General features: G+C 39.2%; 1 protein-coding gene across 1 annotated transcript in view; it reads right to left on the reverse strand.

Annotated features, from left to right (window-relative positions):
* Positions 1-26,959, reverse strand: part of LOC309809376 (titin) — a 299,194-nt gene that overhangs the window by 65,947 nt on the left and 206,288 nt on the right. Inside the window, exons 221-269 of the mRNA XM_082630429.1 lie at positions 26,775-26,889; positions 26,384-26,668; positions 26,134-26,285; positions 25,291-25,438; positions 24,802-24,979; positions 24,386-24,507; positions 24,005-24,292; positions 23,601-23,897; positions 23,285-23,471; positions 22,697-22,812; positions 22,305-22,604; positions 21,892-22,191; positions 21,697-21,802; positions 21,411-21,607; positions 21,022-21,327; positions 20,645-20,923; positions 19,790-20,089; positions 19,381-19,683; positions 18,906-19,268; positions 18,295-18,597; positions 17,864-18,163; positions 16,725-17,021; positions 16,336-16,620; positions 15,952-16,245; positions 14,302-14,601; positions 13,886-14,194; positions 13,600-13,790; positions 12,775-13,204; positions 11,151-11,459; positions 10,869-11,017; positions 10,750-10,782; positions 10,523-10,652; positions 10,134-10,433; positions 9,723-10,040; positions 8,086-8,382; positions 7,676-7,975; positions 7,276-7,590; positions 7,035-7,183; positions 5,801-5,951; positions 5,428-5,709; positions 3,803-4,105; positions 2,811-3,113; positions 2,432-2,713; positions 2,035-2,334; positions 1,639-1,941; positions 1,235-1,543; positions 840-1,121; positions 418-717; positions 40-333 (exon numbers count right to left, since the gene is read on the reverse strand). Coding sequence (XP_082486555.1) covers positions 40-333; positions 418-717; positions 840-1,121; positions 1,235-1,543; positions 1,639-1,941; positions 2,035-2,334; positions 2,432-2,713; positions 2,811-3,113; positions 3,803-4,105; positions 5,428-5,709; positions 5,801-5,951; positions 7,035-7,183; positions 7,276-7,590; positions 7,676-7,975; positions 8,086-8,382; positions 9,723-10,040; positions 10,134-10,433; positions 10,523-10,652; positions 10,750-10,782; positions 10,869-11,017; positions 11,151-11,459; positions 12,775-13,204; positions 13,600-13,790; positions 13,886-14,194; positions 14,302-14,601; positions 15,952-16,245; positions 16,336-16,620; positions 16,725-17,021; positions 17,864-18,163; positions 18,295-18,597; positions 18,906-19,268; positions 19,381-19,683; positions 19,790-20,089; positions 20,645-20,923; positions 21,022-21,327; positions 21,411-21,607; positions 21,697-21,802; positions 21,892-22,191; positions 22,305-22,604; positions 22,697-22,812; positions 23,285-23,471; positions 23,601-23,897; positions 24,005-24,292; positions 24,386-24,507; positions 24,802-24,979; positions 25,291-25,438; positions 26,134-26,285; positions 26,384-26,668; positions 26,775-26,889 — 12,460 coding nt within the window. The remainder of the gene's footprint in view (positions 1-39; positions 334-417; positions 718-839; positions 1,122-1,234; positions 1,544-1,638; positions 1,942-2,034; positions 2,335-2,431; positions 2,714-2,810; positions 3,114-3,802; positions 4,106-5,427; positions 5,710-5,800; positions 5,952-7,034; positions 7,184-7,275; positions 7,591-7,675; positions 7,976-8,085; positions 8,383-9,722; positions 10,041-10,133; positions 10,434-10,522; positions 10,653-10,749; positions 10,783-10,868; positions 11,018-11,150; positions 11,460-12,774; positions 13,205-13,599; positions 13,791-13,885; positions 14,195-14,301; positions 14,602-15,951; positions 16,246-16,335; positions 16,621-16,724; positions 17,022-17,863; positions 18,164-18,294; positions 18,598-18,905; positions 19,269-19,380; positions 19,684-19,789; positions 20,090-20,644; positions 20,924-21,021; positions 21,328-21,410; positions 21,608-21,696; positions 21,803-21,891; positions 22,192-22,304; positions 22,605-22,696; positions 22,813-23,284; positions 23,472-23,600; positions 23,898-24,004; positions 24,293-24,385; positions 24,508-24,801; positions 24,980-25,290; positions 25,439-26,133; positions 26,286-26,383; positions 26,669-26,774; positions 26,890-26,959) is intronic.

The raw sequence follows: 26,959 nt of genomic DNA on the forward strand, positions 1-26,959 counted from the left end.
TTTAAAAAAGAAAGAAAATAATTCCAATCAAAAAATTACCTAGTTTTTCTTGACATTCTATTGGGATAGTTGTGTCAGGAAGACCAAGACCCACAATGTTTTCAGCTTTTACACGGAATCTATAGGTCTTCCCTTGTTGTAATCCAGTAACAACACACTCTAAGTTTGTCACAGTCTTGAACTTAATCCAGTCTTGGGTGCCCTCTTCTTGATATTCCACCAAATATCCAGTGATTGGAGAGCCACCATCACGATCTGGCTTATTCCAAACAAGGGAGACTTCAGTCTTGTCAACATCTACATGGTGTAGGTTCTTGGGTGGCCCTGGAGGATCTTTAAGAAGAAGAAGTTATGATGAATAAACAATCTTCTCAAAACAGTAAAACAGTACTTTTGTATCCAAAGAGAGCAACTTACATAGGGGATCCAGAGCCTTGATGGGCTTAGATGTTTCTACAAAAGGACCATGTCCATATTGGTTCTCAGCAGCTACTCGGAAGAGATACTGATTGCCTTCAGTAAGATGTTTAGCATAGTAGCTCTTTTTCTTTGATGTAGTTGAAAGAGGTGACCACTGGGCACTGGCAACATCTCTCCTCTCAACCACATAATTTGTAATAACAGAACCACCATCATCCAGTGGTTCCTTCCAAGTAAGGTAACAAGAATCTTTCCTAATTTCACTGACTTCCAGATCTCTAGGTGGCCCGGGCTTATCTGAAAAGTGTTAAGTAATGCAGTTATATAAGTGATTTAATCCAGATAAGAACTCAAAATGTATTTAGAGTTACTTTTATACGCTATTGCATTAAGTACATCACAAGTACTAAAATTCTTACCTAATACAAGTACTTTTACGGAGACAGTTTTTGAACCAGCTGGATTCTCCACTGTTAAGGAATAAATTCCACCATCTTCATGGGCAGCATTACAAATTTCAAGCTTGCTACCAACTGGAGTAACATCAATTCTTGCTTTAGTTGGAGCCTCTCTGTCTTCTTTTTTCCAAGTTACTTTTGGGAATGGCACTCCTTTGATGACGGCACTAAGTCTTAGAGTATCACCAACCCTTATGTTTTGTTCTCTTGCCATGTTGGCATCAAGAATCAACTCAGGGGGTTCTAGAGTAAACAGAACAGTATTTACAAATTTGTTTTGTTAATATATTTTACACTTAAGCATAGACAATGAAACCTGTCTTCCTTGCAAAGGCAGCTGAGAACATTATACTCACCGAGTCTGTCTTTTACTAGCACTGGCTCGGGAACATGAGCTGGATCTGATTCACTGGCTACATTGACTGCTCTTACTCTGAACTTATAGGATTGACCATCCCGAAGACCAGTGACTTTATAGTTAGTTTCAGGACATGACTCAGGAGCGTGATTGGCTCTTTTCCATTCTTCATCTCCAACTTTCTGGTATTCAACAATATAACCCAGAATCTTGCTCCCACCATCATGACGTGGTGGCTGCCAGGTTAGATCAACTGAATTATGTGTTGTACCTATTGCTTCAGGATTAATAGGTGGACTTGGTTTCCCTACATAATAAAAGAGAAAACCAAAAAGGAGTTAGAATATAGCTGAAAACAAAGTTGGATAAAATGAAAGCCGAAAGAATGCTTTAGTACTATACCAATTGGATCTTTAGCAAAGACTGGTTTGGATGGTGGGCTTGGGTCTCCAATACCAATTTGGTTTTCTGCAGAAACCCGGAATTCATACTGACACCCTTCTAGAAGATCAGGAACCGTAAATTTAGTGTATGGATGGATAGGCTCTTTGGTAACTCTAGCCCATCGTTTAGACATAGTTTCCCTCTTTTCCAGGATGTAGTTTGTGATGGGCTTTCCTCCATCATTTGGCTTGTTCCAGGTGACTAATGCAGAGTCTTTGGTAACTTCTTTAACAATTGGCTGGTCAGGTGCATCAGGAACCCCTATAACAAACATTAGCAAAATATGTTAGGAACTTAATTCTTCCCGTTAACAATATCAAACATTGAATCACTGAAAAGAAATATGATGCATACTGAAACGATCTTTGGCTTTCATTGAATCAGACACCAGAGGATCACTTATTCCATACAGATTTTCAGCATGTATCCGGAAAATATAATCTTTTCCTTCAAGCAGTTTAGAAACTTTGCATGTTGTTTTAGCACTTGCAGATGTCACAGGCATCCAAACCTCTTTGCCCACTTCCTTCTTCTCAATAATATAATTAGTAATTTCACTGCCTCCGTCATCTAAAGGTGGCTTCCAAGAGATAACCATGTAATCTTTGGTCACCGCATCAAAAACAACTGGTCCTACCGGTGGTCCAGGACGGTCTGAGGAAAAAAAAAAAAAATCACACCACAAAATGTTACTTCCACTTCTGCTTTGGAAAGAACAGAATGTCTCTAATTCTTGCTAAATAATACTTACCAACGACATTAACTTGACAGAAACCTTTCCTGGAGCCTGTACTGTTCTCCACAACCACACAGTATTTGCCAGAATCTGAACGCTTGGCCTTGAGCTTCTCTAGAGCAAGTGTTGTTGGCGAGGTCTTTATATGAGTGCGATCATCTTCTAGCACATCAACTTCATCTTTGAACCAAGTAACCTTAGGCTTTGGTTTGCCTGAGTAACGGCCAGTGAGGGCAAAAGCTTCACCAACTCGAATCGTGAGTTTATCTCTGAAGTCGAGGTCAAGCATTGGAGGAGCTGAAATGTATAATTGTAAAGGAAAGTCAGTTTGATGTCTTAAGGTAAACCTATAAGTGTACACGTTTTCAAAGTGTAAGCTGCATTTGACACATACCTAGCTCATCCTTGCAAGTGATTGGCTTGGTGCAAAATGATGGTTTGCCTTGTCCAACAATATTGACGGCACTGACACGGTACTCATAGGTATCACCTTCTTTTAAGCCTTTCACAGTGTACTTCCTGCTAAGCAAGTTGTCATTTGTAACTTTATGGAACTTCTCAGTTCCAATGAGACGGCTTTCTAGGACATAGTTGATAATTTCGGATCCGCCATCATACTTAGGGGGATTCCAAGTCAAAGCAACAGAATCTTTAGTAACTTCTTTGACTTCTAGGTCTTCAGGACGCTCTGGTACAGCTGCAAGTGTGGAATGACAGTGAGACAAATGTCATGTTAAGAATGTAATAGAAAATGTAGTAAATAATGCTTTTTGAGGATTGCATTTAAACATTAAACTATTTGTTTTGATAAGTAACAAAAGAAATCTCAACATAAAATGAGTAGAGCTGAAAGGCACTCAATACAATCTAATTTCCAGATGAGGAACTAGAGGTTCATTGAGGCCAAATAATTCAGCAAAGTCCCCCAGAGTTGGTAGTTTTAATGCTTTTTAATTTATTTAAAAAAATGTTTTGGCCACGCCACACAGCCTGTGGGATCTTAGTTCCCTGAGCAGGGATTGAACCCGCCTGCCACCCCACCACACTGGAAGCTCGGAGTCCCAACCACTGGACTGCCAGGGAAGTCCCCAGAGTTGGTAGTTTTAGAGTTAGGAAAATACTTCATGTTCATGCCATTAAGTTGGAAATTAAAAAAAGAATCCATGTAGTATTACATGGGAGGATTTGAAGAATCATATATATTCCCACAATCTCTTCCACAGTCATGTTCAAATACTACCAACATCAGAGACTACGTATTTGCCTAATGAATGCTTGCCAAATGAATGAAATGTTTGGCATTTGTGTACCTACTTTGTCACTATAGTCTTCTATTAACTGAGTGAAGAAGTGACTAAAGATGAAATTGTTTTAAATTGTACTTACTTATTGGATCTCTTATGACAAGCGCATCTGTTGTCTCAACAAACGGGCCCATGCCAATACTATTTTCAGCTGCAATTCGGAAAAAGTAGGCTTCTCCTTGAATGAGACCCTGGACGGTGGCATTATGTCGGGTAACTGTGTATGTCACTGGGGTCCATGCTCTGTGGTCATCTTCCCGCTTTTCAATGACATAATTGGTGACTGGAGAGCCTCCATCATCTTCTGGAGAAAACCATGTCAGTTTGCAGGAGTCGTTGGTTAGGTTGTGAGACAGGAATGGTATTCCAACAGGACCTGGCACATCTGGAAATAAGAGGAAAAGGTTTTCAGTTGTTTGACATCAATGGACTGCTGGGCTCAATATTTGTTACCCTCTGTTTTTAAAAGGGAGACAAAAATGTTATGGAAAGAGTGAGATTTTGTGTTTATTAATTGTTTTTCTTTCCTTGTGTCTATATTCAACCATATTTTTAAATGAAGTAGGTTTGCAGTAGTTACTGGTTGCCCCTGCTTTAGTAGAAACTGAAGGAACAGTTTTATACACACACACACACACACACATATATATATATATATATACACACATACATACACACATACATACATACACACACACATATACTTTTTTTTTAGTAACTTGTGAGTCAGATAAGAGGGCAATATTGGGAGGAAAATGCACAGAAGGAGACAGGAGAGGGGTGAAGAGTGGCATGACTACTTTTGTGTCCAGTTTACTCTCCAGAGGGGAAAGGGGGAGAGAATTTTTTTCTGGGTGACCAGTGAATCTGAGCAGCACGGGAGACCCCAAATCTCAGAATGACCTTTGAGAGGTTTGGAATTTAACCTGGAAGTATACCAGTTCTTAAAGTAATAGCCATTGGACAGAAGACTGTTTAGGAGTTTGAAACAACCTAGAAGCTTGAAGGACCATTGCTCAATGAGATCTTTTTCCTCATGCCATTTTCATTAATGAAAGCAAAACCTGTTTTCATAATATTATGTTCAATAGAGAACTGGTTATTTTCACATAAAAACTGTGTGTTTGGAGTATGGTTGTGCCTAGAGATGTGCTGAGAGAGAGATCTAAGTGGGAGGGCTTCACTTTCTGAGCAAATCACTGGAGTGGAGCAGCCAGTGAGAGGCAGGAACAAGGCTCGTAGAGTTCAACTCGATATTCAGTGGCTAGAAATGCAATATTGATAACCAAATATGACGCTTCTCTTCAATTAGAATACTGACACCTTCAAAGGGATTTTTGTCTTATTATAACTGACAGGTCCTATGATGTGAAAATTGTCAACCTGTTAAACATTCATGGACATTTGCAGGAAAGCTGCTTTTATGAAAACTATATAATAACATAGTAAATGCTTATGGTGGCATGTTATATAAAAAGGCAGCACATAAGACTTTATAATAGGAGTACAGCCATATAAAATATGGATAGGATAAAAAAAAGGAGGAAATTTTAAAAAATGCTAATGGTGGTCAATGGGATTGTGGGTGATTTTTCTTATTTTCCAAAATATTTGTAACATGGTTTTTTAAAAAAATAATATAGCTTTATTGTAGATGAAATAAAGTGTTATTTTTTAAAGACACGTGGACGAATTGAAAGTTGTTACCTAATACATCAACGATAATTGTCTTCTTTCTTTCCCCCCCTGCATTTTTGGCAAGAAGAGCATAGATGCCTTGGTGGCTCCTCTGGCAATTCTTGATGACCATGGATGAGCTAATGGCTGTGGTCTCAATGGTGGCCTCTTGAGGTAAAGCTCTTTCATTCATACTCCAGGTAACGGTTGGAGGAGGCTTTCCAGATACATAGGCGATGATCCGAATCACCCCTCCAGCATGGACCACAATTCTGTCTCTGACGCTGGCATCTAACTGAAGGTCAGGTAATACTGGAAAACAATTGAAAATAACAAATGTGCTTTTCATTTCCAATCCAAAATGCAAATATTGATAAAATAATAGAAATATTAGTATAAGTACCAATTCTGTCCTTCATTTCAATGGCATCTGTGACTTCTCCAGGTTCTCCGATGCCGGCAATGTTGACTGCTCTAACTCTAAATTTGTAGAATGCTCCTTCTTTTAATCCTGTCACAACAAGTTTTGTTCCTCTCACTTCTTTTTCTTTAGCCTAGGGAAAAATCACAAGCATTTTATAATTAGAATACAGTAGTCCTTTCTTATCCATGGTTTTGTTTTCTGTGTTCATTTACTTGAAGTCAACGGAAACCTAAAAGTATTAAATGGAAAACAATTCCACAAATAAACAATTCATCAGTTTTAAACTGCGTTCCATTCTGAGTAACGTAATGAAATCTTGGGCCATCCTGCTCCATCCCTGCCTGGGAAGTGAACTATCCCTTTGTCCATCATATTCACACTGTATATGCTACCTGCCCATTAATGAAGAAAAAACATAGTATATATAGAGAGAGCTCAGTACTATCCGTGGTTTCAGGCATCCACTGGGGTCTTCGAATATATCCCTTGGGAATCAGGGGGAGGACTACTGTAGTTTTTTGTTTTAATAGCTTTCCAAAGCATAGCAACAGCATATTTACTCTCTTTGGGAAAATTGTTGCCAATTTAGGTTCTAGGGATCAGATATTACAGGTAAATACTGAATGGAAGGGATTATGTTTTAAAATATTGTCAAGTGATTGAAGAAAAACTGTACTGTTTACTTGTTCCATCCTTTTATATATATATAGGTACATTTTATTATATAATTTGATAAAATAGGTTCTTTTTTTGAATTTTATTTTATTATGTAGCAGGTTCTCATTAGTTATCTATTTTATACATGTTAGTGTATACATGTCAATCCCAATCTCCCAGTTCATCCCACCACCCCCACCCCACCCCCGGCCACTTGCTTTCCCCTCTTGGTGTCCATTCGTTTGTTTTCTACATCCGTGTCTCTATTTCTGCCTTGCAAACTGGTTCATCTGTACCATTTTTCTAGATTCCACATATATGCATCACTTATTCCATCTTTTCAGGCTTTATAGCCAAAAGATAAGTTAACAATAACATGACTTAACTTTTGATTAGGTTTTTTGACCTAAGAGATGTTTTGATTATCAATTAAGTTATATGTTATTTTTCTGATTTCTTAATAAAAAAATACAGATAGGAGTTAATGGGATTGAGAATAACTACTAAATACTCAGTTTATTCATAGTACATTTCCATAATGCCAAGTGTTAGCTACCTTTTCCCATTCTTCTTTTCCTTCTTCTTTATATTCAACGATGTATCCCGTTATTTTGGATCCACCATCTTTTAGTGGGGGAGACCACTCCAAATCCGCAGATGATTTAGTCCAGTCTGTGACTTTGGGAAATGGAGGTCCAGGAGGGGCTGGAAAGAACCAGTATGCATTAGTATTCTTGACTTTTCCATGGCACTTTTGCGGGGGCGGGGGGAGGAAAAAGAATGGTTTTAAGGCTTACCAGTGGGATCTCTAGCAGTCACTGGGTCTGATGGCAGACTTGCTGGACCCACACCAGCAGCATTGATTGCGTATACCCGGAACTTATAATCAGAACCTTCAATAAGACCAGTCACTTTATAAGAAACACCCAAAGTCATGGTTTTGATAGGATCTCGGTTAACTCTCTTCCATCTCTTTGAAGTGGTGTCTTTCATTTCTAGCCAGTATCCTGTCACAGGAGAGCCTCCATCGTATTCTGGCTCTTCCCAGTTGACAGTCATGGAGTTTCGAGTCACACTGCTAACTGTTGGTTTATCTGGTGCTCCAGGGACAGCTGTGACAAAAATCACAGTGATTTATAAGAAATTTTGAAAAACACAAATAAGAATGACTTTGAAGGTGAAACATGTCCGACTTACAGAAGAGGTTTCTTGCTGTTTCTGGTTCACTGTCAAGAGGTTCCCCAATGCCATATTTATTCTGGGCCATGATTCGGAATACATATTCATGGTCTTCTAGCAATTTTGGAATTGTGTACGTGCACTCTTTAGGTTCACTGGAGACATGCACCCATGTCTTCCTGTTAGCTTCTCTTTTCTCAATTACGTAGTTTGTAATCTTAGACCCACCATCATCTTTAGGTGGAAGCCAAGATAATGTCATTTGATCTGCTGAAATAGATTCGAACTTTATTGGTCCCACTGGAGGGCCAGGGCGACCTAAAATGGTTTTAAAAAAGAAAACTTTATTAGGAGAATGATCTTAAAGACAGATATTACGTTTATGGATAGAAAATCATGTAGTTTTAATAAAACCATGTAATCTTTACCAAGGACATTCAGCCTCATTTCCTTTGATGCTGTTCCCAGATTATTCACAGCTGTGATGGTATATAAGGCAGTGTCGCTCCTACGAGACTGTGGAATAACTAGAGTGCAGGTATCATCCACCACCAGTTTGTTGACATGGGTGTCGTAGACAACAGGTTCTTTGTTATCAGGCTTCTTTGGAGGAGCTTTAAACCAGGTTAGTGTCGGGAATGGCACACCTTTAATTTTGGCCACAATGCTAACATCAGTTCCTTCTTCAACCTCTATGAATTCTTTTAGCTCAATTGAAGGTGGGCCTAGATTATTAAAAAAAAAAAATGTTGTCATTAGGAACATAAAACAAACACTAAAGGATCGAAAGTAGAATTCACAGTGATGATAAAGTTATTTGATCTACTATAAGCAGGCTTTATAGCCCTACCTAACATAAAGAACAGATCTGTCTTCAGCTAATTTATACCAGTTTAGGGAACAGGCATATGTGGTCATCATCCTTTATTGATCTACATGTGGCTATGTATCAGCTACTGTCTCTCTCTTACCTGGCATCATTATGATTGTAGATATTGAAAAAGGGCAGAGAGAAGTGAAACTATAGTATCTTAAACTTGGGAGTTCTTTCATGATATTCCCTAATATTTATGCAGAGTTAATGAGGGGACCTACTTTGTTCGTTCTGAGATGAATTCCCCCTTTAAGAAATATAGCTAACTGCTAGTAGAGGCAAAGCAATTTTCCATTTTTCATGAATTTAGTATAAGAATATGCACAGGGAGTAGTGACTACAGCTTTCCTATATTTAGAAGAGAGAACTAACAAATACACAGCAGTAATGATGGTAACAATAATGAGAGGAAGAATTATTACCATATTTGTGTGGATATTTTATCTTTTTTTTTTTTTTTGCTATACACGGGCCTCTCACTGTTGTGGCCCCTCCCGTTGTAGAGCACAGGCTCCGCATGCGCAGGCTCAGCGGCCATGGCTCACGGGCCCAGCCACTCCGCGGCATGTGGGAGCCTCCCGGACCGGGGCACGAACCCGTTTCCCCTGCATCGGCAGGCGGACTCTCAACCACTGCGCCACCAGGGAAGCCCTATCTCTTAAAGTAGATATATCTTTTTCTCAAATAGAGAAAATCATGTAGTTTTAATAAAACCACGTAACCGTTACCAAGGACATTCAGTCTCATTTCCTTTGATGCTGTTCCCAGATTATTCATGGCTGTGATGGTATATAAGTTTCTACTTAAGAAAAAGAAACTCGATTGTGAAGATAAATGGGTCTCAACAGTTGCTAAGCAAATAACTGGTTACTTTCTGCCCTTTTTGAGGAGCATGCAGAGGAACTGTTTTAACTTCTGGTAAGTAAAACAGCCTGCCATGGAGAAAAATTAGAGTAAGGAAATTCCAAACAGTATTTCCTTTCAGTAAAGGAAAGGTAATATGTAAGGAAATATGATAATTCTGTGGAAGTTGAGGGCTTGAGTGATTGGGTAATGGGCCCACGTCCAGACTCAACCCATGGTAGCTTCTGATGTACAGAGACATCTCTTTTTATTTTGGACTGTTCTTGAGTATCTAGGAAGGCATTCACGAAGAGGACATTCTCTGATAGATAATGCATTGGTACGTACATGTCTGGTCTTTGACAGTCGTGGGGCCAACAGTGGCTGAAGGTTTGCTGACTCCTGCGGCATTGACAGCTTTGACTCTGAATTCATATTCCCCACCCTCTACCAGGTCTTCCACCGTAAACTCCAGTTCTTCCACATCGCGCTTATTGCACTGTTTCCATGCTTCTTTCTTTGTCCCAGTAGGATCCCACGCAAGGCACTCAACAATATAGTGGGTGACCGGGGAGCCCCCATCATTCTTTGGGGGTTTCCATGACAGGTGTACTGTGTTCTTTGTTATGAGGCCAATCTTGAGTTTAATAGGGGGATCAGGAGGATCTTTAAAAATAGTTAAAGAAAGTATTAATCATTATTTATAACAATATATTTCAAGTTTAGGAGGCTACTTTAATCTTAGACTTAAAAACTTACATATTGGATCTCTGGCAGTGGTCCTCTGAATGGTTTCCACGGGAGCACCAATACCAAAACGGTTTTGTGCCCGCACGCGGAAGAAGTATTCCTGTTCAGAGATGAGGTCAGGAACTACAAATGAAGTGCTTCCACAGTTTGGATTGACTTTAGTCCAAGCTTTTCCATCAATAGTTCTCTTCTCAATAACATAGCCTTTGATCCTGTCTCCTCCATCATCATCCGGCATCTTCCATGTAAGCCTGCAACTACCCCTTGTGATGTCACTGACTTTCAGATCTTTGGGTGGCCCTGGTGCATCTGTTGGATGCAAATCACAATATAAACAGTGGTGCCTTGTTTAAAATAATTTGTTCTTATTCCATAATAACTTTTAAAGTCTTTCTTACCCATGACTTTAACTCTGCAATTTGCAGTCTTTTGTCCTGCTTTGTTCTTGGCTGTGATGCTGTATTTGCCTGAATGAGATCGTTTACATTCCGGAATAATAATTACGGATGAGTTTTCAGCAGTCTCCAGCTGTACAAAGAAAATAGCAGTCATACACTGAATGAAATAATAGCAGTATTGAAGTCAATCCGATTCTGAATCATTTCAGTTTTTTGTTTTTTTTTACCTGTGCATCTTCAGGTATGTCATGAACCCCATCCTATTAGAAAAGAAGATAGTCAGTTATAGTGTAAATATTCCTTAGAGTGAGTCAATGGGAGATGCAGAGAATTATAATTTTCTTACCTTCATTGCCTTCTTTGCCTTTCCATCAAATTCCCAAGATGATTTTGGTGTTGGGCGTCCCTTGATGACAGCAGGAATCCTAATCTGTGTGCCAGCTTGACAAATCAGACAGTCTTGTGCTCCAATGTCAATGAAAATTTCTGGTACCTCTGTAATACCATGGATAATATAACAGGATTTAGCTCACCTTTTTCAAAAAAGTAATTGACATGTCTTCAACAAATGAATCAATTTCATAATAAGATCAAAAGATGAATACATAAATGGATTAAGGACTAGTACCTTGAATATCAGTGGCAGGGATCTCTCCAGTTGTATCACTTGGTTCAGATTCACCAGCTTCATTGACAGCTTTCACTCGGAATCTGTACTTCCTGAGCTCTTTCAAATTCGGCACCACACATTCACAGGTAGTTAGAAGTTTGTCTGGTTCGTTTACGCTTTTCCAGTCAGTAGTACCTTCTTCTTGCATTTCTACAATGTATCCTTTGATCGGACTGCCACCATCTTTGGCTGGAGGTTTCCATGCTAGTGAGATGCTTGACTTTGTTTTATCTTTGACCTCTGGGCGAGAAGGTGGCCCAGGTGGATCTAATAAAAAAATAAAAAATAAAAAAATCAGATTTTGAAGCCAGTGGGATGATAGATTTATATACTATAAGAATGTTTTACTATACCTGGTCATATCTTATTTTTAATCTATTAAAATATTAAAATAGGAATGCCAAAGGAATAAATTACCTTCTAGAGAAGAGAAATATAAGAAAATCTATTTTCATTTAGCATTAATGCTAAAACAAAGAAAGCAAACAACTAACTGGGAGTAGAAAGATTACTGACTAGCTCTAGATAGAGAAATACTCTATTTACACACAATCGGTGAAAAGCTATTTCACTTTTGAGATCCCTTTGAAGAGATTCTGCAATATTCTCTACTAAAAGCTTATTTTAATTTAACCTACCATAAAATTAAAATAAAAAAATGATTTCATCATTAGCTGGTAAACTTTTGAACACAAACTAATCTTAAGCCCTTTACTGTAGCCATTGACCCTGTCCCTAATCAAGTGACAATCCATCACATTTCTGACAGTGCTTTACGATTATGGAAATTCTTTTACTCCATTCATCTTTTTAACCATAGCTCTTTCCTCTCCAGTGCCTAGGACAGCTCTTTGCACATAGCATATGTTTACTACCGGCTTACAGGATGAATGACTAATTCATTTTTTATATATGCTCTGTATAGAACTTAGATTATTTTAAGTCTTTTTAACAGATAGCTGAATTTTTTTTCCCACAGAAAATCCATTTATATAGCAAATGAAATTAATCATTAAGGCCATGGTATTTTGATTTTTGAACTGATCTGCTCATAGATCTTTCAGAATTGTTTTTTTCTTTTATTTGACCTCACAGACTGTGCTTGAAGATCTTATATCTTTATTCAATATATACTATTGAAAATTTAACAACCTTTTGCTTTTGTTGAACTCCTACTGGAGGGTCTGACTGTTTAGTGAGGGAGATAACTTCCACAGTAGCTAATTAATGAGAGAGGTTTATTTAAGGTATGGGAACAGAGAGGAGCTTATAGTCCAGGGTCTTTATTATTGTGATTCCTCATACAATACTAGATTTAATCTAAGTGTTTAAACACTGTATGAGTTTTTGTATGTATGTGTATGCATATACATGTATATGTACATATTAGATATGTGTGCATAGTGTGTGTGTGTATGTATACACACATACATATATACTTCTGATAGTCTATATAAGTATGAAACTTTTTATTTTAATAAATAAAATAATTTGGCATAGAAATATACAAGAAATTTAAGAGCAGACCTATCCATTTAGTGGCTTTGCCCTTGATAAATTCCAGAAATGGAAGCATACTTACATATGGGATCTCCTGCAACAGCTAGGTCTGATGGTTCACTGGGAGAGCCAACTCCTGCAGCGTTTATTGCCATCGCTCTGAACTGGTATTTAACACCTTCAATCAAATGGGGAACATTAAATTCCACGCCTTTCAATCCCACTTTGGTTATCGGTGCTCGGCTAACACGTGACCAGTAGGCACCTCCCTCTTCTCTCTTCTCCAGCCAGTAGCCAGTAATTGGAGAGCCGCCGTTGTCCAGAGGAGGAGTCCACCTCACTAGCATCGACCCTTTGGTGCGCTCCAAAACTTCTGGCTTTCCCGGAGGTCCAGGAGTGCGATAAGGATCTTGAATGACCACTTTATCTGATTTGCATTCATCGCTGGTTCCATATTTATTCACTGCCCTAACTCGGAACTCATACTGACCATTGGGGATAAGTTTCCAGATCTAGAAATCAGATGAATAATAATTTCTTAAAAACAATATACTTACATTGATTTTCACTTGTTTTAAAATTCCAGTTATTTTGGTAGGGAAGGCTGTAAAAAAAATACTTCTATAAACTCAGTTATCTGAGTTTCTCCACTCAAACATGGAGAAAGTCTTTTAAAATGAGAATGTGTAAATTTATTGCACCTAATAGTGGCTCTCTCAAGTAAAAGAGGATCTGTATATCAAAGTGTTTACTAAGTGGCTTTATGTGCAAGATGCTAAAAACTATACTTAAGCTTTTTGTGTGTGGTTTTGAGTTTAATCATTAAATTCCAAGGTCATGCTAGAATGGTGTTAATTCAGAGTTATGTCCTTTAAGTGTGCATAAGAAAATACTTAGAAGAGTTTACCCCATATCTCCTCTCTACAGCAGTGTTGGTGACTTCTTCCCATTCAGCTTTCTTCCTGCTTGCATCGCGTTTGTCAATGACATAATGGGTGATTTCACCCCCACCATTGTCTAGAGGGGCATCCCACGTTAAGTGGCAAGATTCAGCTTTAATGTCAATAACAGCAAGATTTCTTGGTGGGGATGGACGATCTGAAATGGAACCAAAGGAGGCGATTGAGAAGCAAATTCTTAAACAGACACTGGATTTCTTTTTTTTTTTATATATAAGAAAGCGTGTCACTTACCATATACTTCAACTTGGACATTTCGGAACACTGAGCCAAGGCGATTAGAAGCAGTCACCGTGTAAGTGCCTTTGTCCTCCCGGGTTGCTTTGGGAATGCTAAGCTCAGTCTTTGCCTCACTTCGGGATACTTCTTCCTTGGTTATCTTAAGTGCATCGGTGGGCTTTTCAATCACAGTTTCATTCTTGGACCACTCAATTTTAGGCATTGGAAGGCCTGTCACATCTGCAGGGATGTTAACAGGCTCTCCCGCCTTAACTTTGATGGTGTCTCCTCGAACAGACAGGTGCAACTTAATAGTTGGAGGCACTGCAAAGAGAAGGGAAAGGGGAAAAAAAATAGCCAAGTCATAAGGATGTTTGCTCAACCTATGAGATAAAGTGCATTAAAATGATTATTATGTTCAGATTCAACACCTTCATCATCTTGTATGACCACATTAAGAGGCAGGGATGGTTCGCTTTCACCAATTTCGTTGACGGCCTTGACACGAAACTCATACATTTGGTGTTCATCAAGATCTTCAACCAGAAGAGATGTGGTTGGGCAGAGTCGCTTGTTAACTCTTTCAAAGTCAGGTTTGTCATGACGCCGTTTTTCAATGATATAGCCTTGGATGGGGCAGCCACCATTACTGCGGGGCTCTTTCCAGTCAAGGTTGATAGTGGACTTGGTCCTTTCCGTATATGTAAGCCTCTCGGGAGACGTTGGAGGACCTTTAACCAGAGGCAGGTTGAAATGACAAGAATGAAATAAGTATTCATGTAAGAAATCACATTTCAATTCAGATTAATTATGTGAAAAATAGGTTTCTGTTTGGCATATTGTTACATCTGTCTTTAAAATCCTCAGAATATCTCAGTTAACAGAATTACAGGCATTCATATAGTCAGAATTTTTCTTAGTAAACTCTATAGTCAAGATTATTGATTAAAAATTGAGGTGCATGTATGCATTTTTATATTTAGCATTTTAGATATTTTACCTCTGTCAGTGGGAAAGCTTCTAATTTTAATGACCTAGGAGGGCTGTCTGTGAAGTTTTGCTTTGAATGGCCAGCTGAGAGCAAGTGTTCCTTTCTTATTAACAGAAAATGGATATGTCTACTGAACATACATTGAACCATGTTGCCTCAAGTGTAGGTTTAACAGGGGGTGGAAAGAGAATTTATGTAATGCTGCTGTAGTTTTGTGTCCTGAAGGACAAGATAGAAAGAATAAGCTTTGCATGGTGAAACTAGACCCAATCCACTCTTGACTATTATTGCAACCAGAAGCAGAGCTTAGTGGTAGAAGTCCAACTCTGTTCTGTTCTTTCTGGCACAACCTGAGCTGTAGTAGACGTTTTGAGATGAGCTGTTACAGTGAGGAGGTAATTTTGTTCCTGTTCTTGGGGGGTGGTGGTGGTGGTGGTGGTGGTGGTGGTGGTGGTGGAGGAGGAGGAATAACTCCTCTGTCTCTTGGGGAACGGGGCATCCTCAAAGACTTTGCTTTCTAGAATGGGATGTCAGCATGCATTACCAAGTGTGTGCAATATTAGGGCTTCCTATTTGTTTATACTGGTCAAGGAGATCTCCTTTGGTTGGTTTTCCATTCTTTGGTGGCTCTTTCTGGTTTTGGTGCCCCCCTCATCCTTCCAGTGTGGGGACTACTTGAGAGCTAAAGGAAGACTAAAGCATTTACGCTAAGGCAGTTTTCTGTCCTATAATCTTTCAAAAACAATGAACTCTCTTTGACTACTGAACTATTAAATTAATTACTCCAGTGTATTTTCTTACTAAGATGTAATATTTCTAAACTATTTTTAGGTTGTGCTAAGCTCCAGTGATTCAGGGTTTTCAGCACGCAAAACCATGCCCAGTTTTGTGCAAAAATTACATTGAAATTATTGTAAACATGGTATACTTAAAGTTGCTGGTAGTTATTTAGTTTACCTTTCTCATTATTCCAGCTATAGATCTTGAGACTGTTGGGAGTTTGAAGCCATAAAGCTCTCTATACATAAATGACATAACTAGAAGCAGTCAGTATTTACTTTATATACACAATGAAAACCTTCTTTTTTACCTAGTGGGTCAACTGCAAGAATTGGTCCTATTTCAACAGGAGGGCCACAGCCAAACTTGTTCTTGGCAGTCACACGGTACATATATTCTTGTCCCTCAAGGAGACCTGTGATGTCACATTTAGATCTCTCAGTCTCTATTGGTTGTCTCCAAGTATGCATCTTAGCATCCTTTCTTTCAATAATAAAGCCCGTGATATCACTTCCTCCATCATCTGCTGGATCAGACCAGTTAAGCAGACACATTTTTCTGTTTGTTACAACGGGTTTCAAATCAAGAACTGGACCAGGGACATCTGAAAAATAAAACGGCAACAAAAAAATCAATGCAATAAGATAGTATCACTTAGGAAAAATCCTGTGGAAATCCATGTAATATTCCTTACCAAAAACTTCTACCCGGGCTGCTGCAAATTTAGAACCACAGCTATTGGTAGCTGTAATCACATATCTGCCATGATCTTTTCTTAATGCATTCTTGATAATTAGTTCAGATTTGGTTCCAACGTTCTCTATTTCAACACGGTCTTTATCCAGCTCTCCTTCTTCTATGGTCCACACTTTTGTTGGCACTGGACGACCAGTTACCACAGCTGGAATTCTGAGAGTCTTCCCAGCCACGATCTGTATTCCAGCCTTGACAGAAACATCTAGTTCCACATTTGGAGGCTCTGTTGAAAGAGAACAGTCATACATTAGCCCAAGAAAGATGAAAAAAAAAAAAATCTCATACTGGGAAAATATCCATCATCTTATGTATGTAACTTTTAAGTACCTTGTGGTTCAGCCACAGTAACGGGTTCTGTTTCTCCAGGTGGTCCTTCACCTGCAGTGTTGACGGCACTCACTCGAAGTTTGTAATCGGCACCCTCTCGGATTTCTTTGACAGTGTACTCACGGGCCTTGATCATCTTCTCTGTGCAGCGGGACCATTCATTTGTGCCAACCAGCTGCTTATCAACAAAGTAGCCAACAATTTCCCCACCACCATTGAAAGCTGGGGGTTCCCATGCCAGTTCAATAGTTGTGGAACTTGTGTCAGTGACTCTTGGGACAGGTGGCCCAGGTGGAGCTAGAATGAATGCAGACACAGAAATCAAAACTCACTGATGGGTACTTCCCTGGCGGCACAGTGGTTAAGAATCTACCTGCTAATGCAGGGGACACGGGTTCAAGCCCTGGTCTGGGAGGATCCCACATGCCGCAGAGCAACTAAGCCTGTGTGTCACAACTACTGAGCCTGCGCTCTAGAGCCCGCGAGCCACAACTACTGAGCCCAGGTGCCATAACTGCTGAAGCCCGTGTGCCTGGAGCCTGTGCTCCGCAACGAGGAGCCACCGCAATGAGAAGCCCACGCACCACAACAAAGGGTAGCCCCCGCTTGCCACAACTAGAGAAAGCCTGCATTCGGTACCGAAGACCCAATGCAGCCAATAAATAAATAAATATATTTTTTTAAAAAAACAACTCACTGATGGTTTTAAAATGTGCAGTAGCTTATGTGATCCCACTTTTTTTCCCCCCACAGTGTATTGCATGTAATATGGGTAATTATTGCTTTGTGAAACTTTTAAGTTATAAATACAGATGTTTAAAATTTTACATTGCAACCTCAACATATGTGTCTATAGTCATTGCTAGTATTTAGTTTGATTTTTTTTCCAGTTTGACTGAGATATTATTGACATATAATGTATATAAGTTTAAGGTGTACAATGTGATGATTTGATACATGTATATATTGCAAAATGATTGCCACAATAATGTTAGTTAACACCACCATTCCCTCACACAATTACCACTTTTTGATCACACTTAAGATCTACACTGTCAACAACTTTCAAGCATATAAAACAGTACTGTTAATTATAGTGACCATGCTTTACCCCACTTTCTTCTTAAGGAATTACTTACAGATTGGATCATGTGCTGTTTTGGGGTCTGAGGGGGGACTGAACTTTCCAGGTCCAGCTGCATTTTCGGCACATACTCTGAAGACATAGGTGAGTCCCTCTAATAGGCCTTCTACATTGGTCTTCAGAGAATTCAGAAGGGTTCGGTTGACACGAGACCAGTGTGTGCTATTCACCTCACGTTTTTCAAGCCAGTAACCCAAGATGGGGCTTCCATTATCTTCTGGTTCATTCCATTTCACTAGCATACTGTTACTGGTGACATCTTCCACAATGGGCTTATCGGGTGCATCAGGTGGTTCTGATTAGAATTAAAAAGGCACATTTGAATTAATTCCCTAGTATGACATAAAAATTCAAGTTTACAAGCTGTGATAATATATATACCAACATATGATAAAAAGGCAAAGTTTAAATGCTAAAGATCCTTACCAAATGGATCTTTAGCTGTAAGTGGCTTTGAAACACATGGTGGTCCAGGCCCAAACCTATTTTCAGCTCTTACACGAAAGAGGTACTCTTTTCCTTCAATCAACTTTGTCACTGAATATTTGCAATGTCTAAGTGTTGAAGTGACGACAATCCATTCTGAGTCAGGTTTTATCTTGTCTTTCTTTTCCAAAGTGTAGTTTAAAATTTCACTGCCACCATCATCAAGGGGTGGTTCCCATTTACAGATGACTGAGGTCTTTCTAATATCTTCAAATACTAAGTTGATTGGTGGTCCTGGTATATCTGATATTTTGAAAGACAGAAGTGGTTAAAAATTTGTGTAGCAATGGAAAATGTAAACGTTTAGTGTGCTTCTAAACTTCTAAACACAGTGTGCTTCTGAGACATAAACTTCTGTTTTTCCTACATCTCTCTATCTTTGTATCACATTAGCTAATGAATAACAAGGTCAGTTGATTTCTTTTACATAGCCAGGAGAAAAAAATGGGACCGAGGATACCTTGCTGAAGCTATTTCCCACTTCTATTAACTGCCCGCAAAACTCTTATATTAACTTTCTTCCATTGGAAGGTGTAGTTTTACCTACTTACCTAGCACACTGACGGTACAAGGGGCTTTTGCAATACCATGGTCATTTTCAGCTTTGATCATAAACAGGCCATGATCAGGTCGGAGAGAATCTCGGACACGTAGCTGAGATTCTCCTTTTTTACTATTGTCGATACTCAAACGCTGTGTCAGAGGCAGGACAAATGGTTCTTCTTCTTGAACTTCACCCTTCTTCCTCCTAACCAAGGGTGCTACCCGCTTCCTAATTTCCTCTGGTGTGATAACATTTTCATCCTTTAGCCACGTAATAGTTGGGTAAGGTGACCCAGAAATAGTTGCATCGAGTGCTATTTCATCACCTCGTCTCACTTCTAGGCTTGTTCTCATAATGACTTTCGGGGCATCTGCAATGATTAAAAACAGTAATTGTTTTCAATTCTGATTAAAATATCTGACAAAACCTATTCTCATTTCTTTTACAATGGGAAAATGGCAAACCCATTAAACACAACTTACCAATAGGATCTACAGCTTTGGTTGGAGGAGTGGCCCGAGAAGGTTCGCCAATACCAGCAGCATTTTCTGCTCGCACACGGAATTGGTATTCCTTTCCCTCTTCAAGGCCTTTTGCTGTATAGGTCAGGACTGGTACCAGGTGTTCGTTGCATCTCTTCCATCTCTCTTCACCCTTACCAATCTTTTCTATGATGTAACCCATTATCTTGCTCCCTCCGTCGTACAAAGGTGGCTTCCATGTAATAGTCATTGCCTCAGCTGTAGGATTATGTACCTCAACGTCTACAGGTGGATCAGGGGGCTCTGAAGAACAAGAAAAAACCTGTTAATATAGGGAAACCCATCTCCTTAAAATTAAAAAAAAATGCATATTAACTCTTAGCTCTATTACATTCATGCTCAAACTTACGCTTCGGATCTTGAGCAATGACTGGATTTTTCAGTTCAATATATTCGCCTCCACCAATCTTGTTGACAGCTTTAACACGGAAGAAGTATTCACCATTTGGTATGAGATCTTTGACAGTCCAAGACAGTTTGTTCTCACCAGACATGACTGGTATATACGTCCTCCTCCCAGCTTCTCTGCGTTCTAGGACGTAATGAAGAATTGGGCTTCCACCATCATACTCTGGAGGTTCCCAGGTTAATTTACAAGAACTCTTGGTCACGTCACTTGCTTTAAGATCTTTGCATGGTCCAGGTAGGCCTATTAGAAATCAAATTGACAATTATTATTGTAACCTGAAAAGTCAGCATCTTAAAAGCACACTCTTTCTCTGAGTAGGACATTGCAGGCCATTTTGCATCCTTGGCTCCCAATTAGTAAATGTCAGTAGCTTCCCCCTTAGTCTTTGTTCCAAGCAAAAATGGCCCCCCAAATTTTGAAACACCATCCATGTGTGGGGGGGAAGGGGGCAGAAAATGTTACCACTCCTGGTTGAGAACACTTATGAAAACATGCAAATACAATTAATAAATGAATATTGGTTATTTAAACATTCTTTGGGTATGCCATATCTTTTATTTAAATTAGTACTTCACATGCTAATAATTACAACAGAAGTAAATTAGTGTAATCAGAGTTTAAATAGCAATTTCATCTCTTCAGAATTGCTTTGCTTCTCATATGGGAAGAAATAATCTGAAACGACATTTAGTTTACAAATGGCCAGCTCATGAAGCCACTTATACTAATATTGCAGAGTTAACCAATTTTCCCAACAGGTGAAGAATGTCTGGTGTTTCATCAAAGAATGATTACCTATGACTTTGACATTGATTGAGGCAGTTGCTGAGCCGAGCTTATTCTCCAGGGTAATGGTGTAAACTCCAGCATCTGCATGGACACTCTTGGGAACTTCAAGGTGTGCAGAGATATGATCCTTCTTCATTGTTAATCTATCACTTGCTTTAACTTCTTTGCCATCTTTATGCCAGCTAACGGTTGGAACTGGGACAGCTCTGAAGGGAACAGGAATGCTTAATTTTTCACCTTCAATGACGACAATGTCGTGAGTCTCCAGATCAATTGTTGGCTTGCCTGTAAGAGATAATCCAAAAGGGGATAAAAAGGGTGTGTCAAAATGCAGTGCATGAGTAAAGCCTACTTTATTAATTATAAAAAGAAACTGTTCTTACAGTCTGGGTCTTTGGCAACCACGTTTTCAGAGATTTCAGATGGCTCACTGACACCAACAGCATTGACGGCTCTCACTCTCAGAACATACTCCTTGTCGGGCACAACACCTTCTTCAACCTTGAATTTCAAGTCTTTTATTGGGCGAGAGTTAACTCGCATCCATTTCTCAGTGCCTACTGGACACATTTCAACATGGTATCCTATAACAGGACTTCCACCATTTTTCTCTGGAGGCTTCCAAGCAATGGCAATGTGCTTTCTCCCAGCATCAGTCACATGCAGGTCAAGGGGAGGTGAAGGAGGACCTGAAAAGAGAGTGAAACATTCACATCCACAGTCTCATCATCAAGCTCTAGACAATATCCTTCGTATAATCAACACTACTTACTTGTTGGATCTTCAATTTTCAGGATTTCCGTGGGTTCGCTTGGGTGTCCAACTCCAGCTTCATTCTCTGCCCGAACCTGAAACTGGACCTCTGTTCCTTCAATGACATCAGTTACTTTAAAGTTACAGTCAGGTCCTGAGGTCTTTGCAGCTTTCACCCAACGGGTACCTAACTTTTCTTTCTTCTCAATGACATATCTATTGAAATAACAAAGCATTTCATGGGCACGAATAAAGAATTTTCAGCCGAATGTAAATTTTTCTTTATGAGTTAATTAAAATTCTACCTCTGTATTGGTCTTCCACCATCATTTTTAGGTGGTTCCCACTTCAGGTCAACATGTCCTTTCGTCACATCAACCACTGTCAGAGCGTAGGGAGGTCCAGGGGTGGCTGAAAGCAAAATATTCAGTGGTTAGAAAAACCAGGGAGAAAAGTGACAATCCACTACAAATGGTGTCACAAAGATGAAGTTAGCATACTAAAGGTGTCTTTGGCCAGGACGGAGTCCTCGACTTCACAATAGTCACTCTGTCCTATGGCATTTTCTGCAGCAACTCGGAACACATATAAAGAACCCTCGGTCAGTGGGGTCACTGTGCACTTGGTGTCCTTGACAGTTGTGTCCACTGTTTGCCAGCCTTTCCGCCTCACATCTCTCTTTTCCACAATGTAGTTGGTGATGGGCGACCCTCCATCTTTCTCAGGAACTGTCCACTTTAGGTCTGCTGTATTTTTTGTAATATTGATAACTTCAAGCCAGCGAGGTGGTGATGGGGGATCTGAAGGGAAAAATAATTCAATTTCTTATTGTCCAATATTCAGTCTTCACTAAATTTTCTAGTAGTCACTAAGAGATTAGATAGCAGGGATGAAATAATTAAGAGTGACTTACAAAGTTTCTCCCGGCAAAGCACAGAGTCACTGGGTTCGCTGGGTTCACTTTCGCCCGCCTTGTTCACAGCTCTAACTCGGAATGAGTATTCCTGCCCTTCCATGAGCCCTGGGAACAAATGCTGGGTGGTGGGAACCCCTTCGGCCACTCGGACCCAGTCCTCTGTTCCAGTCTTTAGCATTTCAATGACGTAAGAATCGATCTTTGCCCCTCCATCGTGTTCTGGCTTTGTCCAACTCAACATTAATGATGTTCTGCCTACATCTTTCACGGTTGGTTTTCCAGGGGGCCATGGAGGATCTGCAAGCCAATGAAATGAAATCATTATTGAGGTTTGTCAAAAGGAATTAATATAAGCTTCAAAGTAATCACAGAAAATATATGAATAATACCTATGGGATCCTTTATTAAGATTGGCTCAGTTGATCTGCTTGGTTTTCCAGGTCCAGCAAGATTTTCAGCCAACACACGGAATCTGTATTTTTTCTTATTGGTGAGACCTTTCACTCTGAATTAGGAACAAAGTGTGAGTTGAATACCACAATAAGAAGGAGAAACCTCTGTTTATTTCACATAGAAGAAGCTAATTTATTTAAATTGTGAAAAACTGGTTTGGATATTTAACTGAAATATTTCAATATAAATTAAAAATTGCCTTTTAACTGTCACACACTTTAGATTTGGTCACATGTGCCAATCTAATTATAATATCTATAATAATAATCATTACCATAATATACTAGAGGACCAAACACTTTGGAACTTCCAGACAGTTTATATTTTATGGTAAGAAATTAAGAAATGTGCCCTTCAATGGAATTTATATCATTTTGGAAATTATGTGGTAATAGAAAAGATAAGTAAAAATAATTTAAAATTTTATAGTAATATATAATCAGGTATAATCAAAAGGAATGCTAAAGAATGAAAATTTATATATACTGCTTTTTTTGACATCTTGATGGAGAGCTTGGGTGTACCTGTATGTTGTATCCTTTATTGGCATCTTATTGCATCTAACCCATTTATCAGTATCAGGATCTAATCTTTCAACCCAGTAACCCGTGATGGGGCTGCCACCGTCATCATCTGGCTCACACCATGTGAGGGTCACTGCATCCTTAGTGATGTCAGAAGGTTCTAGGCGAGTTGGAGGTCCAGGTGGATCTATAGACAGGATAATCATATGTGTTATATGTCCTGTATATAAATATGACACCTAAATCCAACTTTGACACAAGTATCTTTTTTTTTTTTTTTTTTTTTTTTTAGCCACCTGATTAATGAGAAACTTACCAAACTGATATTTGGCCGTTATTGGAGTGGCCTGAACTGGCTCACCAACACCGTACATGTTTTCTGCAGCAACTCTGAAGAGGTATTCTTTATTGGGTGTTAATTTGGTTGCCTTGAACTTTGTATCCTTGACAGTTGACGAGAGCTTGTGCCACATATCACTGTCGGTTGCTCTTCTCTCCACGACATAGTTTGTGATTTTAGATCCGCCATCATCGCGTGGTGGGTTCCATGTGAGAAGACATGACTCGTTGGTCACTTCCATGATGTCTAAAGCAGCTGGGGGTCCAGGTTTATCTGTGGATGACATTACACACTCAGAGAAAAGCATTTGTTTAATATGTTTTAGTTTCAAAAGTAGCTGGAACGAGTTTGCCCATTTTTAAAACGAGAGCCTCCCTTACCTAAGACGTTCACTTCTACCACAGCAGTGGCCCGACCACAGACGTTCATGGCCTCGACAATGTATGTGCCACTGTCACTTCTCTTACTATCCACGATCGTCACTGTGGATTTTTTAGGAACGTTTTCAATGGTGATTCTTTTGTCCTGCTTCAGAAGCATGTCAGCCTTTGTCCAGGTTACTTTAGGTTCAGGTTTGCCAGTTACAGTGGCAGGAAGTTCAATCTTAGTTCCCGCTTTTACAGTGAGACCCGCAAGGAGCTTCACGTCGAGGAAAACTTCTGGAGCCTCTGAATTGGAAAAGATTATTTACGATGTTACCAAGTTTGGGCAGAATTAAAGTCAAAAGTCTGACTGATAAAGCAAAAACCAAAAGTAAGTACCATGTGTGTCCACAGCCTGGATTTCTTCTGTGGGTTTGCTTGGTTTGCTAGCTCCTAGCCTATTCAAGGCCTTCACGCGATAGGCATACCACTGGCCTTCTTCAAGACCTGTTACTTCCATTCTGTCAGAAAACAAAATAGGATATTTTACTTAATGCATTTAATCTGTTCCACTGTGTAGTATTCATAATATTTCCAAAATTCATACTCCTGGTATAACACTATCCTTTAATTCTGGATTGCTTCAACATTTTAACTAATGAAAACCTTGATTAAAGGGTAAGTTCAGCAGCACTTTTAAAAATCAGACAGGCACACCAAGGAAGTTCTAAACTTAACATTTACATTTCCCAAAAGAAAGCCCATTTTAGTAAGAGTAAATATTTACTTTTGTGCCAAATAATTTAAAAACTTACTTTGTTTCTGCAACTGGGTCTCCACAAGCGACCCATCGATCAGAACCACGTGGACATTTTTCAACTATATATCCTTTGATGCGTGAACCACCATCATGTTTAGGTGGATCCCATGTTAGGAAGATGCTCTTGGCTGTTCGATCTCTCCACTTAACATTCTCTGGTGGGTCAGGTACCGCTATAGCATTTTAAAGAGAGAGTCAGTCTTAGCTAGGCCATCTATGAAATCTCCATACTGCCAACCTGTGTCTTTCCCCCATAACTTCAACTCCAGGTCTAAAAGCAAAAACAGGTGGGCATTCCCTGGTGGTACAGTGGTTAGGACTCTGTGCTTCCAGTGCAGGGGACATGGGTTCGATCCCTGGTCGGGGAACTAAGATCCCACAAGCTGAGTGGCACGGCCAAATAAATAAATACATACATAAATAAAAATAAAAGCAAAAACAGGTAACAAGAGGCTAGGTAAGAAAATATCAAGAATGTACTCACTTGCAGGAGCTGACATATTTACAGGTTCATCAACATATGCAGGTTCTCCAGGGCCACACTTGTTACGAGCACAGACTTTAAATAAATATTCCTTTCCTTGAACAAGATCAGTAACTGTGAATTCTAGGTTGGTCACAGAGTCTATAACCTGGGACAAAGCAATACAGTTAATAAACTGTTTTCCAAAAACTCTGCCTAAGTCAAAATATTTTTACCATGAGCAGGGTTACAAATGGAAGTTGTTTTGAATGCTAAGGATTATTATTATGTTAATTTCATATTAAGGAAAAAATTGCAAAGTAAGACATAATAATATTTGACGCCTAATGTAAGGTGGAACTGCTTCATGGTTTGTACACATTAAAAAATCGACAAATAAGGTGTTGATTCTTTCTACCAGCTTGGTTATTAGAAATATGATAAATCAAGGTAAAAAACAGTAATGGTATAAACTGAGGAGAGAAAATGGCAGATTAGGCAAACTAAGGTAATCTAGTGGAGTGAGAAGAAGTATGACCACCAGGGAGTTAAGTACTTAGTGTCCTTAGAATGGCTTATAGCTTAAAAGGGCATATAGGATACTTATCAGGTACCAAGTGAGTAGGTAAGTTTTGTTTTATTTTTTAATAAACCTAGTTGAAAATCTGGTAAGGCTCACAAAATGAGGCAATTACACCAAATCTTGGTTGAACTGCCTCAGGAAGCATTAGCATCAATACCTTTTAAAAGGTTTTAGGTACTTTTTCAGCAAGGTAAAGGTAAAAACATAAAACTTTGCAAGGCATCTCGACATTCCGGGATTTCCCCCCACTCTCTTTTCTGTAGTTGCTGCTCAAAACTCACTTTAGTCCATGTTTTCCGGCTGACTTCTCGCTTTTCAACAACATATCCGGTTAATGGACTTCCTCCATCATCATCTGGTGGTTCCCAAGTCAAAAGTACTGAGTCCTTGGTTATCTCACCGAATTTCAGTTCTTTGGGTGCACTTGGGCGAGCTGAAAAAAAAAAATGCAGTCAGAAGTCATTAATAGCTTGAACCAATATTTGTTAATACTGTGAAATCACCTTAGATCACAAAAGTTTCGTTCCTTACCAATTACACTGACATCAATCTCCCCAGAAATTGCTTTCACACGATTTTCTAACTTCAGCATGTAAATGCCCTTGTCTGGACGTTCACTTGGAGAAATGATAAGCTCAGCGTAGGCAGATAGGGTTTTCATTTTCACACGGTCTCCTGCTTCTAGTACTTTATCTCCAAAAGACCAGGTAGCAGTTGGCCTTGGATAGCCTGTACTTGGAACCAGGATCTTGATAGGATTTGGCACAATAACCTCCAGGCCATCTTTAAATGCACTTAAATCCATTGTTGGTTCAACTACCAAAAAGAAAACTTAATGAGTTTCCAGTACTGTATTTAAATCCCTGGTACCCCAAAGTAGCTATGTGCTGTTCCCAAATCTAAAAATAAAATATCCATTTACCAAATGCATCATCAGCAGTTAGAGGACCAAGAATTTCAGATGGATCTGAAACACCAGCTTCATTTTCTGCAGATACTCGATATAAATATTTATTTCCTTTTTGTAATCCAGTAACCTAAAATTATGAATCAATATTTGTAAAATACATATACATTTAAGTCCATGATCATTTACTGACTATTTAT

This window comes from Mesoplodon mirus (assembly GCF_964341445.2).
Source record: "Mesoplodon mirus genome assembly, chromosome: 8".
Taxonomy (NCBI): domain Eukaryota; kingdom Metazoa; phylum Chordata; class Mammalia; order Artiodactyla; family Ziphiidae; genus Mesoplodon; species Mesoplodon mirus.